Source organism: Tetrao urogallus, assembly GCF_951394365.1.
Source record: "Tetrao urogallus genome assembly, chromosome: 5".
In the NCBI taxonomy this organism is placed as follows: domain Eukaryota; kingdom Metazoa; phylum Chordata; class Aves; order Galliformes; family Phasianidae; genus Tetrao; species Tetrao urogallus.
In genome coordinates this window covers 42,500,192-42,515,204 of record NC_136818.1, presented here as the reverse complement: position 1 = coordinate 42,515,204, position 15,013 = coordinate 42,500,192, and the positions used below count along the sequence as shown (strand labels likewise).

Here is a 15,013-nt window from a genome sequence, read left to right as displayed (position 1 = left end):
TGCCCTATTCCCTCCATTTCTTTTAGACTCGTGCCAAAAGGCCCAAGCACCTGCTCTGTCCTCATGAAACATTTCCACAAACACTGCGCATTAGAAGTCTCCTATAAAATATATGCTCCACAACACAGCCAATGACACAGAAATCATGCTTAACTTGTGCCATTACAGAAACGGCATGTGCATTAAAGAACACTGCCAAACTACAGACAGATACAATCCCTTAATCTCTTCCCTGCCATTTCTTTTCTAATCTAATTCAGTTCTTTGCAGTGTTTACACTGTTTACCTTTTGCATGCCTCCCAACTAAGGTAATACAATTCAATTCTTACAATCATTTTACATTTCTATTCCCAGTGATACTATGACTGCATTGAATGTAGTGGAAAGTACAAGGTAATTTGGGCAGCAAAAACACCTGCAGAGATTCTGTATTATTCTTACAGAAATACCTGTTTCAAAACAAGACTGATTAATAGCATACTTTTGATCATTTTAATTAAGGATAATAGTTTTTCATCTAAACAGTTATACTATTATATATAAAAATGGTGACCTTTTTCAGTTCAAATAATTTCAATCCATTAATTTTCAAGCAAACACATATAGGTAGTTGCATACTTTTTATAGGATGGATTAATTGCATGCGTCTTATTAACAGCAAAAAAATATCAAGTTTATTAGCAGTACAACAGAAACAAGTTTTTGAAATGCAATATCACGTGAACCCTTTGACTTATAAATGATGCTCTAAATAAACAGTAAATAATCTAACATGGATTATTCTTTTGTTTGTAATGTGCTACAAGTTACATACAAATTACAAGTTACATAATACATTGTATGTTTATTCTGGCTCAGATTCTTTCACCTGTTCTCCCCTGGCACTGCTAACACTACCAGATGGGCCCATTTTAAATTTAATTAATTTGCCCTGTCTCCTAGGATTTCAAACGAGTAAAGCACTGACAAGAACCCTGATTCTTTCCTTTCTTGGTTACAGAAAAAGAACCTAGATGGAGATTTTCCTTTTAAGAACAGAATACAACATTCACAAATAAATATCTGGGGAGAACACGTGTTGTTCAAAGAAGCTAAAAATAGTACAATCAACAAGCATATGTTTCGCTGGGAACCTTCCTAGACTCTAAAAGTAACCTTATTCTTCAGAGTCAGTGTGAATTTAGGTAGTCAAAAAAAAAAAAAAAAAGCTACGCAACAAGCATGTTCATCAGTTTGTGTATGCACAGTGTGCATTGCATAAATTCTGCATACCAAACTACATAGATTCCCTCCTTTTAAGTTTTCATCCCATCATTTTAATTGTTGATTCTTTCAAACAAACCCCTCAATGTGCTGCAGCTAAATTTTTGTTTCATGGAGACTTTAAAATTCTTTTATTACCTGCTTACGCTAGTTTTAACCGCCTGCAGTTCTTTTAAAATGGCAACTGCTTTAAAGAATTTGCAAGCCACATTTCCTTAGTAACTCTAACTAAGGAGCAGGAAGCTGCTAATGAAGACTTCTGCTCATTCTTATCATCAGGAGGCTCTGCAGACGCATGGCCAAACCAATACTTTATAACCCCCTTCTCTCCTGTCACTCCTTACCACCTAAACTCAGAACATTAGATGCATGGTGCAAAGGATAACCCCTTTGTGAAAACCAGCAATAGGACTTGACAGGAAACTGCATGGCTTTTGAATACTCCTATAATAAAACAGCGTTCAGCATCTCATTTGGGTGTTTTGAGGTTTCAAAAGGACCTTTCAAGTTGCTAAGTCCAATTTCAAATACACTATGCTCCTTGTATACAGTGGAACATTTTAAAGCACTGCTCTAGAGCTCCTGTAATGAATTTTCCCACTTGTAGAAAATACTACTAAAACCTTTCAGTCCTCTGAATTGAGCTTAAATCGTGCAGGAGATTCAACCCAGCAGAAGAATAAGTTTTGCTTCAAACATGAATATGAAACACAGACTGGCTTACAACCAGCATTGCCACCTCTCTGGAGTCTGCCTGTATAACGCATCTCTTCTGATACTAAAACATCTTCATGTCATTTCAGCTCCTGGTGTCAAGTAACCACATAAGAACATCAAGTTTTCTCCTCCACAGTTCTGCTTAAAAGTGCTAACTCAAGATCATGTGACATCAAAAGCCTTAGGCCAGAAGGCAAATAGAAGCAACCTGTAATCAAGTTCTGAACAATGATTTTTCCAATACTTAAAATCAATGTAGTATTCTCTACAAAAGAATACGCACTAAACCACTAATTTAAAAATCAGTCATTTTTAAAAATAAAAATAATATCTAATATTTAAATATAGCTTGTTAGTCTTTTAAGCTATGAGAAATAAACCCAAATAAGCAAAAAAAAAATAACTTGGCCAAATAAAATCAAATACCCAGAAACCAATCCAAATTCAAAGACATGATGAAATCTCTAACCAACATTAACGGCTAAAGCACTACTATATTCTTCAGACATGCAATTAGCTCTAAGATGTTACAGATGAACAGCCACTTCTATCAGCTTACCAAGCACATTTTCATTTACTCATCACAATTAGGTCTATCAGTTTTTCAAAAAAACAATGTGCATTTTCTATAGGAACAATAGCCTACAGTAGCCAAATTGGAATACTCTTGAAAATCCAAGCTATATTTTATAAACCAACAGAAACTACAGTTAGACATTCACCTCTGAAAAAAAGTCTGTTTCCAAGACTAAAATTTCTTGTCCCAAAGAAAAAACAATTCAATCTGAAAAATATAATGATTAAAAAAAGCCCACACTTCAAAGGTGCCTCTACTTCTTGCTAATAAAAGAACATTTTTTTTACTGAGCTGACAGTACAAATATACAAAAGACAATCTTTACAATCTTTTTATATTTCCAGAAGCTTCCAAGAGGGGAACTTTTACCTTTCATTGAATCTTTCCATTCCATGAAATGTTTTAAAAGTAAAAGAGCTTTCCTTTCCCCAGTTCTCACTGATGTCAAGAGAACCCTGAAAACACTTTGAACACTAAGCTTTATCAGCTCTTATCATGGACTATGATACTTCTTTTTTTTTTTTTTCCCTAGGTCAAAGAGGCAAAACTTGCTTTAACAGACCGTCCCAAAGCAATTTCTTTTCTTCTCAGCCAGGTTACAAAATACCTTCATCCATATCAACTCTCCAAAATTCTCATAAAATCAATAAAAAAAAATAAGAGGTCATTTTGGAATATTTATACTGAAATCAATAGCTCTTTCACAGTCCAACCTGTGACATTTTAAGGCCATTATGTGTCATCCAAAGTCGCAGGTCTCACCAGCACCTTTGCCAGCCAGCTGGTTCACTGCCCCATCCTCAGCATGCAGCCAACCTGGGGAAGCCAGCCAGGGCCGCAGCAGCGCAGGCACAGACAGAAGCCCAGAAGAGCAAACACAATTCCAAAAACAATGTTACAACACTGTAACAGAAAGAGCTCTCTAGAAATACAATTGTAGGTAACTGTATAGGTTGAACTGGTTTAAAATAAATTTAAAAATCTCACCTCAAAAAGAAAGGAAAGGCAGAAACTTTCCAAAAAACCTATTCTAGCATTTTTCCCTAAAAGTACAGTCTAATCAGAGACTAACTGCTATTTGCAAAAATCAAGGTCTATTAAGGGAATCTCAGAGCTCCCTGCTAGCTGTCCTTCAGCAATTGTACCCTCAAGGCTAGCTCTGAAGATAGAATGTGAATGCAGCTATCAGTTGCACTGGAGCTCATCTTACTGCATGGCTTCCACTAAAGGCAATCCACTTAGCAACTCCTGAAAACCTAGAGTTTACTTTCAAAAGTACATTCATTCTTGATCTAAAATATTAAAGTAAACAAAGCCATATTCACCAAATGGACATCAAGAAATTAATATTTCCATATCTACTAGAATAAACTGTCAATTAGACTGATGCTTAATAATTAAGTCACTTCACATTTAAAACTTCTCAGTACTCACATTTCATCCAGGAAGTCCTTTCTGCCCACTAAGAGCACCCTTAAATGCTTATGCCATTTAAGGAAAAAGAGCTGCTAGGAGCTGACAGTCACAACCCATCCTCAATACAGTGAGGTCTGGTGCTCTGCTGAGAGTCTCCTCATTATCAATATAATCAAAATAACAACACAATCAAAAATACTGGAGCCAGAAAATGCTTAATTTGCTCAAGTGGATTAGATTTGTGGTTTTTTAAGTGATACATGATGCAGCTTCATAGCTTCAACAGCCATTAAATCAGATCAGATACAGTCTACAACACTTTCACTTCATATAAAGTCAGAAACTTGATGTAAACACCACATCACAGAACTCAGACACCTTCACAGGACTCATCCTGCAATCAGACATGCTCTCAGCCTAATTAGTCCTCTCTCACCTTCTGAAGGTGCATGAACTCAGCATAAATGCTGACAACAGCCTCAAAATCTACCTACCATGATCCAAGCCTCCAACATACTCACCTCCTCAGTCACTCAACCTGACCCACCTGTTAATACAGTGCAGCTGTATCCCAGCTGATCATTAGTGAAGGATTTTGGTAATTTGTAAACCAACAGCTTTCTTCTCTTTCTGAACCCAGTGCAAGTCTGGAGTAATTTCTGCCATACCCTTGAGCTATTTCAGAAATAAATATACCTGTTACAAAACTGAATGTTCTATTTCTCCATGCACATAAAGCAAACAGACAAGTCCTTGAAATTCTGGATTTTCTTTGTTGCTTAATAAAAAAAAAACACTTCACCCAAAATGTTTAAGTATTTCCTTCTACAAACCATGAATGAAAATGCATTCTTTCATTCAACCACTCCTTAATAAGAAAGGAATGCTTCTGAATAAACCTTCTCCAGTCAATAGTAAGACTGCGTTTTACTTTTCTACACAGCAAGCACAGGAATAAAACTAAGGCCTATTCATTAAGCCACCGGTTCTTCTCACCTTAAATAAAGCAAGCCCAAAGACAAGTAATCACATGTACAGTCACCAAAAGCAAAAGTTTATATACAGCCTTATTAAAATAACTGTAGACATAGAAACCTGTTCTGATTACTCCCAAGTTTCAATATGGGAGCATTAAAAACCCATTTCTTACTTATTTTTTATTTGAGCAAGATCTAAAAGAAACAACGGAATAAAATCAGTATTTTTGTTTAGGGAATATGTATTGATCTCTTAGGAAAAGAAAATTAAAATTAGAGTATTAGATGATAATGCAAGAGATACTGCTGCTTTAACGAGCTTTAAGACTGCGTAACTTCACAAACAATGAAGCCAAGAGATTGGCTAGATCCTATTCAGCTTGAAGTCTAGGATATGCTGTCAGGTCAACATCAGAAAATAAATAAATAAAAAAATAAAATTCAAGAATAGACTAACAATGAATCTTTCTAAAAACATCTGAAATTATCAATATCTCTGAAATAAAACTCCTTAGTAAGATCTTAAATACATATTCTGGTGTCTAAACAACTGTTCTGGGGAAGCATTGACTTCAATTTCACATACTAAACCTAAAGAGCTGCTGTGAGTTTTCTTTAAAAACTACACACTACTTAATAACATCAATTGGAAATCAGAAGAATTATATTTTTTTTCCTTCTGTTCCTGGAATTACATCTTATCACTCAACTCAAGGATATCAATGTTTTCCTATAGTACATATCATTTAAGTTAATATTGAATTGTTATCATTTAAATAGTCCAAGCAGAGACAAACTTAAACACTGTGGGCAGCATTTTCCACTTTTAGAAAATGAAAAATTCATTATATTCTAGGGACACATTCCAGTGAAGCAAACAGCAAAAATGAACTGTGAGTTTTTATTGATTTTATTTTACTATTATTTTTTAGGAACAACAGATACAGAATATGAATTCTTTTACTACTCATGAAAAGACAACATAACAACAACTTACACCTATATGGAGGAGCAGAGGAGATAAAGTAGCACTTAGGTCAAATTTTGAATGGCTTTATCCCAAAAACCAGACTCTCTCCCAGTCAAAGATATAACTCCTTAACAATATGTTTCACATCTCCCTATAAAATCACAACAAAGCAAATGCTCACCCTTATCCCATTGCAGAAAAAATAAAACTATGGTAAAGGACTCAAGAAAACAAGAATAGATTTCTCCTGAAAGCCTTAAGTAATATGAAAATTGTGTAAACATACAAACCTGTACAACGTTTCTCATGCTGATGGAGTCAGAAGACTAGATACAAATGTATTGGAAACAGAAGAAAATCAACACAAGAAGTTGGTGAAAACTTCCCACCTGGTACAATCAACTTATCAGGAGTGTATAACTAAAACATTAAAAAAATTCCTTTATGCTCAAAAGCATTTGCACCACATAGAAACATACTATTCTGCTAACTAGCTAGTTCTTTTCTTCCAAGTGATAAAAAGAAAAAGGCAGAAAAAGGTTTCTTTCCTTCAGTCCTTAAAACTCAAGTAGAGTTTATCAGCTTCCTTACAAAACAGTATTTATAGTAGGATAACCTAGGAAACATAAAACACAATATTGACTTGTTGATTGGCAAATGCACTATCAAGAAGTGACAGTGAATCACTTGTAGCTAGAGGATTCACCAGGATATCTGAAAGCATCTGAAGTGTTCTACTGCTCCATACTAGCTATGATCTTTATAGGTCAAAGAAGCTAATAATCTGTTTCAAATAATTTATGTCCAGCAGAATACCAGTGCGTAATCACAAGTGAGTTTAATAGAATTCACAATGCAAAAAAAAACCTGCAAAATGCTTAAACAAAAATCAGACTACAATTATTCCATTTTTGTAATACATACGTCATTACTTGCAAATAGTTTTTTTTAAAAGACACATCTATAATGTTTACCCTAAACTTAAAGCAGAAAATAAATCCAGCAGCAATAGTGCTAAAGTTAATTTATCATTAATAGCACATTTAGAGTGAGTCACCTTTTCAGTTTAAAAAGTAAAAGATACCACATTACATAAAAATCTAGAAGATAACATGAAATAAATGAAACAGAGAAAAAAAAAAAAAAGAAAATGGCATATTTAGTCAGCACTTGCTTGGACAAAAGGAAACAAACCTGTATTACAAATTTATTCCTCAGTATATAAAAATCAATAAAAACACAGCGCAGTAGAGCTATATCTAACAGTTATAGTGACAAGCTTCTCAAACTCGAGCTCAGTTGTTTTGGTACACTACAATTGTTTATTATGTTACAGCACTTCTCAGCAGCCTTCTGGCTTGGTAATGAGATGTCTTTTTTTATCCACTTTATGTTAGCGGTTCTGATACCTGTGCATCTGTATAACGGAGGTGGTGACGCTAAGCATGTGCAAAAGGATTTCCAGGACTGCCAACACATCCCCTGCAGAACTCGTCTGCAGGCGAGCCATGGAGCAAAAGACCTTTGTCGGTTCAATCAAATGTACACTGCCTCCCTAAGAAACACGCAGTGTTTGTCCATGCACATCAGTTTGCAGGAGAGATGCCATGATACTGCCAAAAGTTCATGCACACAAGTTTTTACTTTCAAGAGCAGTGGGGCTGAATGGAGGTGTGGTTTTAACTGGAATGGAAGCATACCTCATGTGATTTTTAAATACTGTTTCTAACGTTGAAATTCCAGACGTAATAGCCACAAGCCAAGTAAATATATGTCTCTACAATAAAAGAAAAAAGTTCTTCAAAGCTTAAAATGTTAACATAAGAATTGTTTGGGGAAAAAAAAAATCTGATTCATCTAGAACACTGTGAGCATCAAGGCCTGAGTCCAAACTAATGAAGTTATTAAGATTGTCTCGCTCTATTTCAACAGGCTTTGGATAATGCTCTCAGTGTTTCTGTAGCTCTCAAGCTCACAAATATATGCAATATATCATCTCAAAGCAAACTGAGCTCAACACATGTCAGTGACAGCACATTCATTTAAACAGAACTATGCATACTATATATGGGAATAAATTGTTCCTTTCAAAGATGCAAACCCAACGTATTCTCACACTATTAATACCACCAGGATTCAAAATGGGTGTTTTCTGACCAATACATCTCTGCCAGGCATGGAAGATAAGTATCTTCTTTTTTCATTTATTTGTACAGCTATATTATTGGCAAAAGAACTAACAGAAACTTCTGCTACAGTGCCACCTTCTCTTATCAGCTAAGACAGTCTATCTGCTATAGAAAGCATACTTGCACTTAAAAACCCATGGGTCAAATCTGGGACTGTGTACCTAGCCCTGCGTGAAGTTGGTATAAGCTTTACTCCAGCTTTGTGATCTCATAGGGTTTAGCACTCCACACGGTGGGAGCAAGAGTCAGGCTGTAAGCATCCAAACCCAATAGAGAAACACAGCATTTTGTGATAGTATTATCATTTGCAGTCTCTTTTGTCACTGAAATGATACATGGGAGAGAAAAAATACATTTTCAACAATTAATATCCACACACGTAATGCTCCAGCAATCTTTCCCTCAGAAAAATTCTATCTGAGCTGTATGTACTTTATAGACTTCCCACTGAAAAACTGATGATCTTCATATATGTAAAATTCATCATTATAAGCAATGTCAGTAAGTATGCTTAATAGAACACCAAGAGGACACCTCATCTCCTAAATTATTCCAAAATTATTTTATTCTTCCATCTCGCTAACTCCTCTGGAACTTCTGTCCTACCATTTAACACTAGAACGCTTCATTGCCTCTGAATTAGAGCTTGATCTTGCAGAAGTCACCAGCCAACCCTGAAATTCAACTAAACTTTCATCAATGAGAGCTGGATTCCACAGAGCAGCAGAGCCAATCTCCGCAAGTCCCCCTGGGGGGACCAATGACCATTGTTCTGCATTTTGCCTGCTGACTAGAAATTAATGCTGCCACTGCTTAAGATTCATCCCAGGAAGGACACTCAATGACTAAGATTCACAATCCACTTTCTTGTAACAGTACAACACAGACACGGAACATCACTGCTTTTCTAATTATGATCATTAGATCCTGTCCCTGCAGAGCTTATACTTAGAAACACTGCTCTCAAAATTTTCAGTGTCTCTGTATCTGGGACTGTAAATTGTCCTCATTCCGCATTCAGAAATCCCACAGCTTCAAAACTGAGTATGTAGATCACTGTTATTAAAAAGCTTTTTATTCCCTATTGCAGGCATTTCTTATGTTGTGCTAAACTGCAAAAAATTGTGAAATCTAATGGTTTCCAACCAGCACCTACAAATTTGCAAATGTGTGAGAGTTGCAAATTTTCTGAGCACAGATTTTCTTCTTAAATGTATGCTTTGCAAAGCCTTGAGAATAAGTATTACACTGCATCAAAATAATATTTCTGTCAAGATTGTTAGGTTTACAGCTTAAATCCTTGTCCATACATTTTCTTTTCTGCATACATAACCAATTTGATCATGTCTTTGTAAAATGTTAAATCCATTTCGAGCTCTAGAGAGCTGAAAGTGCTTCCTATTTCACAGCAGACCAGCAGCTTGGCACAGAGCTGCACACCCCTCTCCACATTGCTGCCTCCTCCACTTATCCCAACACCATCTGCACAGAGCCACCAGCTCCCCTTTTCCCAGCCCTTGACCCTTGTGCCATGCCATGTCCCAGCTGGCCACCTGTGTGGCAGGACACCCGCGGAGCACTTAAACACAGACCACCTGACAGCCATGGGAGGGTAATGATCCTGTTTTGTGATCCCAATCAAGCATGTGACAGAAGGGCATAAGCTTCGCAGCCCACTGCTAATCTCTTGAGCTCCCAGTTGTTCATCACCTTCTGCTCTTTGAGGGAGTCCAAGTGAGGTTTCCACATGCAGATTTAAGTGGAGACATCTCCTGCATTGTGTACCCACACGTCTTCTAATGTATTCTACTTTTCTGAGTAGATGGTGCCTTGCTTTGTGTCTGTCTCTTCAGTTTTATTTGAAGATTTATTCAAGTACTGCTAGGAAATCAACCAACTTGGCTATATGAGAGGCAGTGTGGTAGAAGCACTTCTTGTTTTAAGGAAATTAGAAATTAATGTTCCAGGGCTCGCAGGCCTTGATGAAAATTCTTAACTTCTCTTAACTCATGAAAATGTTCAGCAAATATTGTACTTCTAGTAAAATTTATATTTTTCTACTGAAAACAAATAGGAATGTTGGTCAGTCTCTATTGGCCCAATCTAGCACTCTGTAGTTTATTAAATTTCCAAAATATGCAGACTAATATCACAGGAAACTGCTGCAGCTTGTCACTGCAGACCAGCAATTGCCATCTATAATTGTGGGATTCATTTGATACATAGAGGAGTCCTGGATTCTGTGGAGGAAACACTGAAATACAAAGGTACACACAGTGACAAAGACACCCCAAGGAGTAGGGGCACAGGGTCCAGACCATCCCTCTTCACAAGGAGACAGCCCATACTCTCTGCACAGCCAAGGAGTGGTGTGCCCCAGATCTGGCCTTTCACATTCCACAGCACCACTTTCTTGTTTATGAGTTCATTCAAAGCCAACACTGAGCATCACATAATGTTTATGAAATGGAAATTGCCCTTCAGGAGTACACAAAATGCAGTCACAGATCCATAAAATAAAAAGATTACAAATTGTATTGCAATATTTAGTTACTCTTTGTAACTGTGTACATCACTGTGAATATTTACTTTCTTTTTCTATATTTTTCCAGAAACAAGACCAACTAACAGCGTTGCTCAGAATCCTTTGAATGGAAATCTTACATGCTACCTTCAATACACAAACACGAATGAGCCCATCATGGGGCAAACAAAAGGCAAACAAACGACAAGTTGTTTAACAAAGTCTTCTCTTAAAATGTGCATGTAAACGCTATAGAAAAAATATTCATCATTTGCTATATCTTTGCAAAACCACTGTAGCTAACTTTGTGAAAATTACATGTAAAATTATAAACCAAATTGAATACAATAAAACAAGGGCTTCAATTGCAATGGTTCATATTACATGAAATACTGACAACACAGGTCAAGATTTACATTTTTCTTTTTCTCAGACTTTAACTAGTGTAATCTCACAAAGGAAGCATAGAGCATACAAATCCTGTAAATTCAGCAATCACTGTTAGTACATGATTAATATTAATGTTCTATTAGTGTACGGTGACATAAATATGAAGTTTCAAGGAGCAGTGTTTATCATTCTATCACCAAAAGTTTTTATATTCTCAACTTATAATACCTCGACTTTATCTCCACAAAAATGAAAACTACATATTGGAATTTCATACCACAAAGTGTTAAATAGTTTGTGCCACAATTTTAAATTCCAACCTTAAATTCAATGAGTTGAGGAGAGAAAAAGTTCTAAATCCTTCCATGCAGCCATTAAAAAGGCTCACATTCACCAAATAAAGTTGACAATCACTGATAATTCTGAGGAATGTAATGTTGAGATCAAAACATAGCAGGAAGAAAATTGAAGCTTTTTGCAGTGCCTTGCAGTAACTCATATGGACACAGGTGTTAGGATAGCAATTCTGTGCTCCTTTTAGTATATATGAGTTATCCAGCAAGAAGCCAGAGACAGACACGAGAAAGACTTCTTTCCACTCACTCACTGATATCACTCTATGCAGTGGCTGAGAGGACGCTGGCAAGCCAGCTCTGCTGCAACCTGTGGAGCAGCACAAGAGCAGCAGAGGGAAGGATAGGTCCTAACACAGAGAAAATTTCTTCAGTTCCACAGCAGGAGGAGCTGCTTCTTGTGAAATGGCCCTCACTAGCAGATCCAATACAGTTGACATAGTGTGTGTGTGCTTTTGCATTTTTCACCTGCAGCTCAGGCAGCCCATCCCAAATTACCATGCGTCACAAAGCGTGTGCTTGGTAACAGCCAAGTTTAAGGCACTTCTGGACCTTCCTTCCTCCTTAATACCCTAACTGGTAAAAATAGCGTTCTCCATTAATGAGTTACTCCTTACCCACACAGAATTCCCCCAGATTAACCATTATAGCCTGGAAGGAATGCACAATCAGTCCATGACAGTTCTTGCTCACTAGAGACTTGGAAACCTTTACTAGCATACCAGACACAACCTAAAAGGAGACATCTATCTCCCCCTGCCTGCAAAGCCCTCTCTCCTCCTGCCCCAGGGACGCTCATGGCCATAGTAGCTCCTCCAGGTCTCACATATGTGAAACACTCGGATTTTGCAACCCCACGCAAGTGCCATCTGTCAAATCACTCAGACTGTAAGAGTCAGAACCCCTTAACAACATCTGTTATTTAACTAATAGATACATATAGCCCAAACGATTTTAAAGACAATTTAGATATGCTTCTCTGTACTGAATAAGAGCTGAACTATCTGCTTGAACTATATCCTAACAATGGGCTGTTGGACCAACAAGACCCACCAGGACATTACGTTTAGAAACTCTGCGCAGAAGCCTCTTCACTCCACTTTTAATTCTCTCAAGGAAAGAAGCAGTTGGCAATGACCTGTAGGATTTTCTTTTCCTTCAGAATCCCCTTTGCAGCTTTGTCTCATCACACAGAGAATACTAAATACACACAAAAGAAACTGAACATAATTCTAAAATACACCACCACTTGAAAATTGCCTTGTAGGAAATGGTACTTTACAAGACATGTGAATTATCACAAATGCATTTGAGCTTTGTCATCATACCCGGCTAACACCTCTCTGAAAAAGTTTGGGTTTGGTTTTGTACAGATTAAGACATGCCTACAAAGAAATGATACAGCCTGGGAGGTTTCCTACAGCCTAAGGCCAAGTTAAAAGCTTTTATTTACGCTCCATCTCTCGCACTCCCTTCTTCCATAGATAGGCCCAATTCCTTACAAGTGATCCACCTTACAATGGCAGAAGAGGGACTCACTGAGACTCCAAGGCACTCACTGAGCTCATGGTGAGCAAAGCAGGAGCTGCTTGCACCACAGCTTTGGTGCTGATTCCCATAGGTGCTGGATGCTGTGAGGAGCCTTATGGAGTTTGCTTCAAGGGGAGGAGACAGGAGAAAGGGGAAGACAGCTCACTGTACGTCAAAGCAAACCAGCAACCTAGCAACCATATATTAAAAGGTGTGTGTGTTTTTGTGGGTGTCCGTGTGCCAGGAATAACTGAAGCAGATATTATTCCATTTGTAATCCAAAAAATGTGAAAAGGGAAGGGGAGAAACTCCAGCTGCTGGTCTATTTTGGGGTCTGTCAAAATCCCATACAAAATACAGAGTCTTAACACTTTCTATCCCATTTGTCTTAAACAAATATGAAAGCCTGGACCTAGGTGAGATCTCAGCCTTGGCCTGATGGAGACCTTCAGAGCAGAAGCCAACCTTACTGCACGTACTGCAATTTCTTCCTGCCAGTAATAGGCAAAAACGCAAAAGGTCACTTCCAAGATATCACAATTAGGTTAGAGAAATGTGATCTAGTGCCTTACTTATGAATGTACTCTAGCAGATACTCACACCTCTAAATACTTACACCTAATTTCTGAAACAGAAGCGTGAGAGATGAGAATCTAGAGTCGTGTAGAACTAGCCTTAGAAAGACTAACTGGAACGAGAAGTTCACCTCATTAATTTTGCCGAAGTTTCCCACACAGCGAACGGAGGGCTCACACCGCACAACGAGCACCATCGCCCGTCAGCCACGCACGGCCCCGGCGGTGCGTACAACTTCTGAACCGCGCCGTCCCAGCGCGCTACCACTTCGGTGTCCCCAGAGCCGTGTCTCCATGTGGGCGAGGGGAGCCGGGGTCACCTCTCGGGTCTCGCCCACCTCTGCCACCTTCGCTCCCCGTGTCGCAGCCCCATGCGGCCCTGCAGAGCAGGCACGGCGCTGCCGCCCACCCGCTCACCCACCCGCAGCTCCGTGGCACTCCCGCACCGCCGAGAGCTGTCCCGGGCAGAGGCTGAGCTCCGCTCCTCCTCACCGCCACACCGCCACCGGGAAAAGAAGGGAAGGGGAGTTACCTTGTTTTTGACCCCGCAGTGGCAGCAGACAGTCCACAGGTACTTGAGGGTCCTCCACAGCAGGATGATAAACAGTCCCCCAAAGAAAGTGACCATGGATGAGGCGAGGAAAGCCCACCACATGCGCTGTCCGCGGCTATCGCAGGGCACCTCCATGGTCACCGGGATGATGAGCGCATCCATCTTGGGCACATTGACGGGGGAGGAGGACGAGTCTGTGTTGAGATTGTTGGCGTTGATATTGTTACTCATTCTAATGCCGCCGCCGCTGCCGCCCGGGTAGGAGCCGCCGCCGCTGCCATTTGCCATAGCTAACAGCGAGCCGGGCGCGCAGGGGCTGCCGAGAGCTCCTCCCGCCGCCAGCGCCCCCCAAAAAGCCCATCACCAGCCATATTGCTGCCGCCGCTCAGCGGGAAAGGGGAAATAACGGGAGGGAGAACAAAAAGCCAAATCAAAACAAACAAACAAACAAAAAATAATCGAGAAAGAAAAGCGACCGCCGCAATCCCCGGTCCCTTCTCGGGAGCCGGCAGGCCGGTGAATTCCGAGCGTCCTCCTTGCGCGGCGTAAATAATAGCAATAAAAATAATAAAAAATAATAATAATAACGGCAAGGTAGTCCGCTCCTCAGCTTCCCACCCCTTCCTTCTCCCGCATACGCAGCCCCCGCCCGCCCACCCCCGAAAAAATCATCCACCACCACCGCCACACGCCGATGCCGCCGAGCGTTGCTCCGAGATCCCCAGCGCTGCGAGCCCGCTGCCGCCGCGGGGATCACTCGGCCTCCGCCGCGGATCTTCCCGGAGGTGCTCTCTTATTATTGTTTTTAGTCTTTAACTTGTTATTAGCGATACTCAGTCCCCCCGCGCACCCTCCTCCTCCTCCTCCTCCTCTTCCAAGTCCAGCCCCTTCCTCTCCTCTTCCCCCCGCGGTGCCGGCAGCAGCCTCCTGTGGCTCCTAATTCATCCTCCGCTGGCCCATCTGCGCGGGCGCTGCCGC

The 15,013-nt window shown here is 39.6% G+C and overlaps 1 protein-coding gene across 1 annotated transcript in view; it reads right to left on the bottom strand.

Annotated features, from left to right (window-relative positions):
* The window catches only part of KCNMA1 (potassium calcium-activated channel subfamily M alpha 1), a gene marked incomplete at both ends in the record, with an annotated part of 433,608 nt that extends 419,285 nt beyond the window's left edge, over nt 1-14,323 (bottom strand). Inside the window, one exon of the mRNA XM_079535276.1 lies at nt 14,015-14,323. Coding sequence (XP_079391402.1) covers nt 14,015-14,323 — 309 coding nt within the window. The remainder of the gene's footprint in view (nt 1-14,014) is intronic.
* Nucleotides 14,324-15,013: the final 690 nt, after the last annotated feature.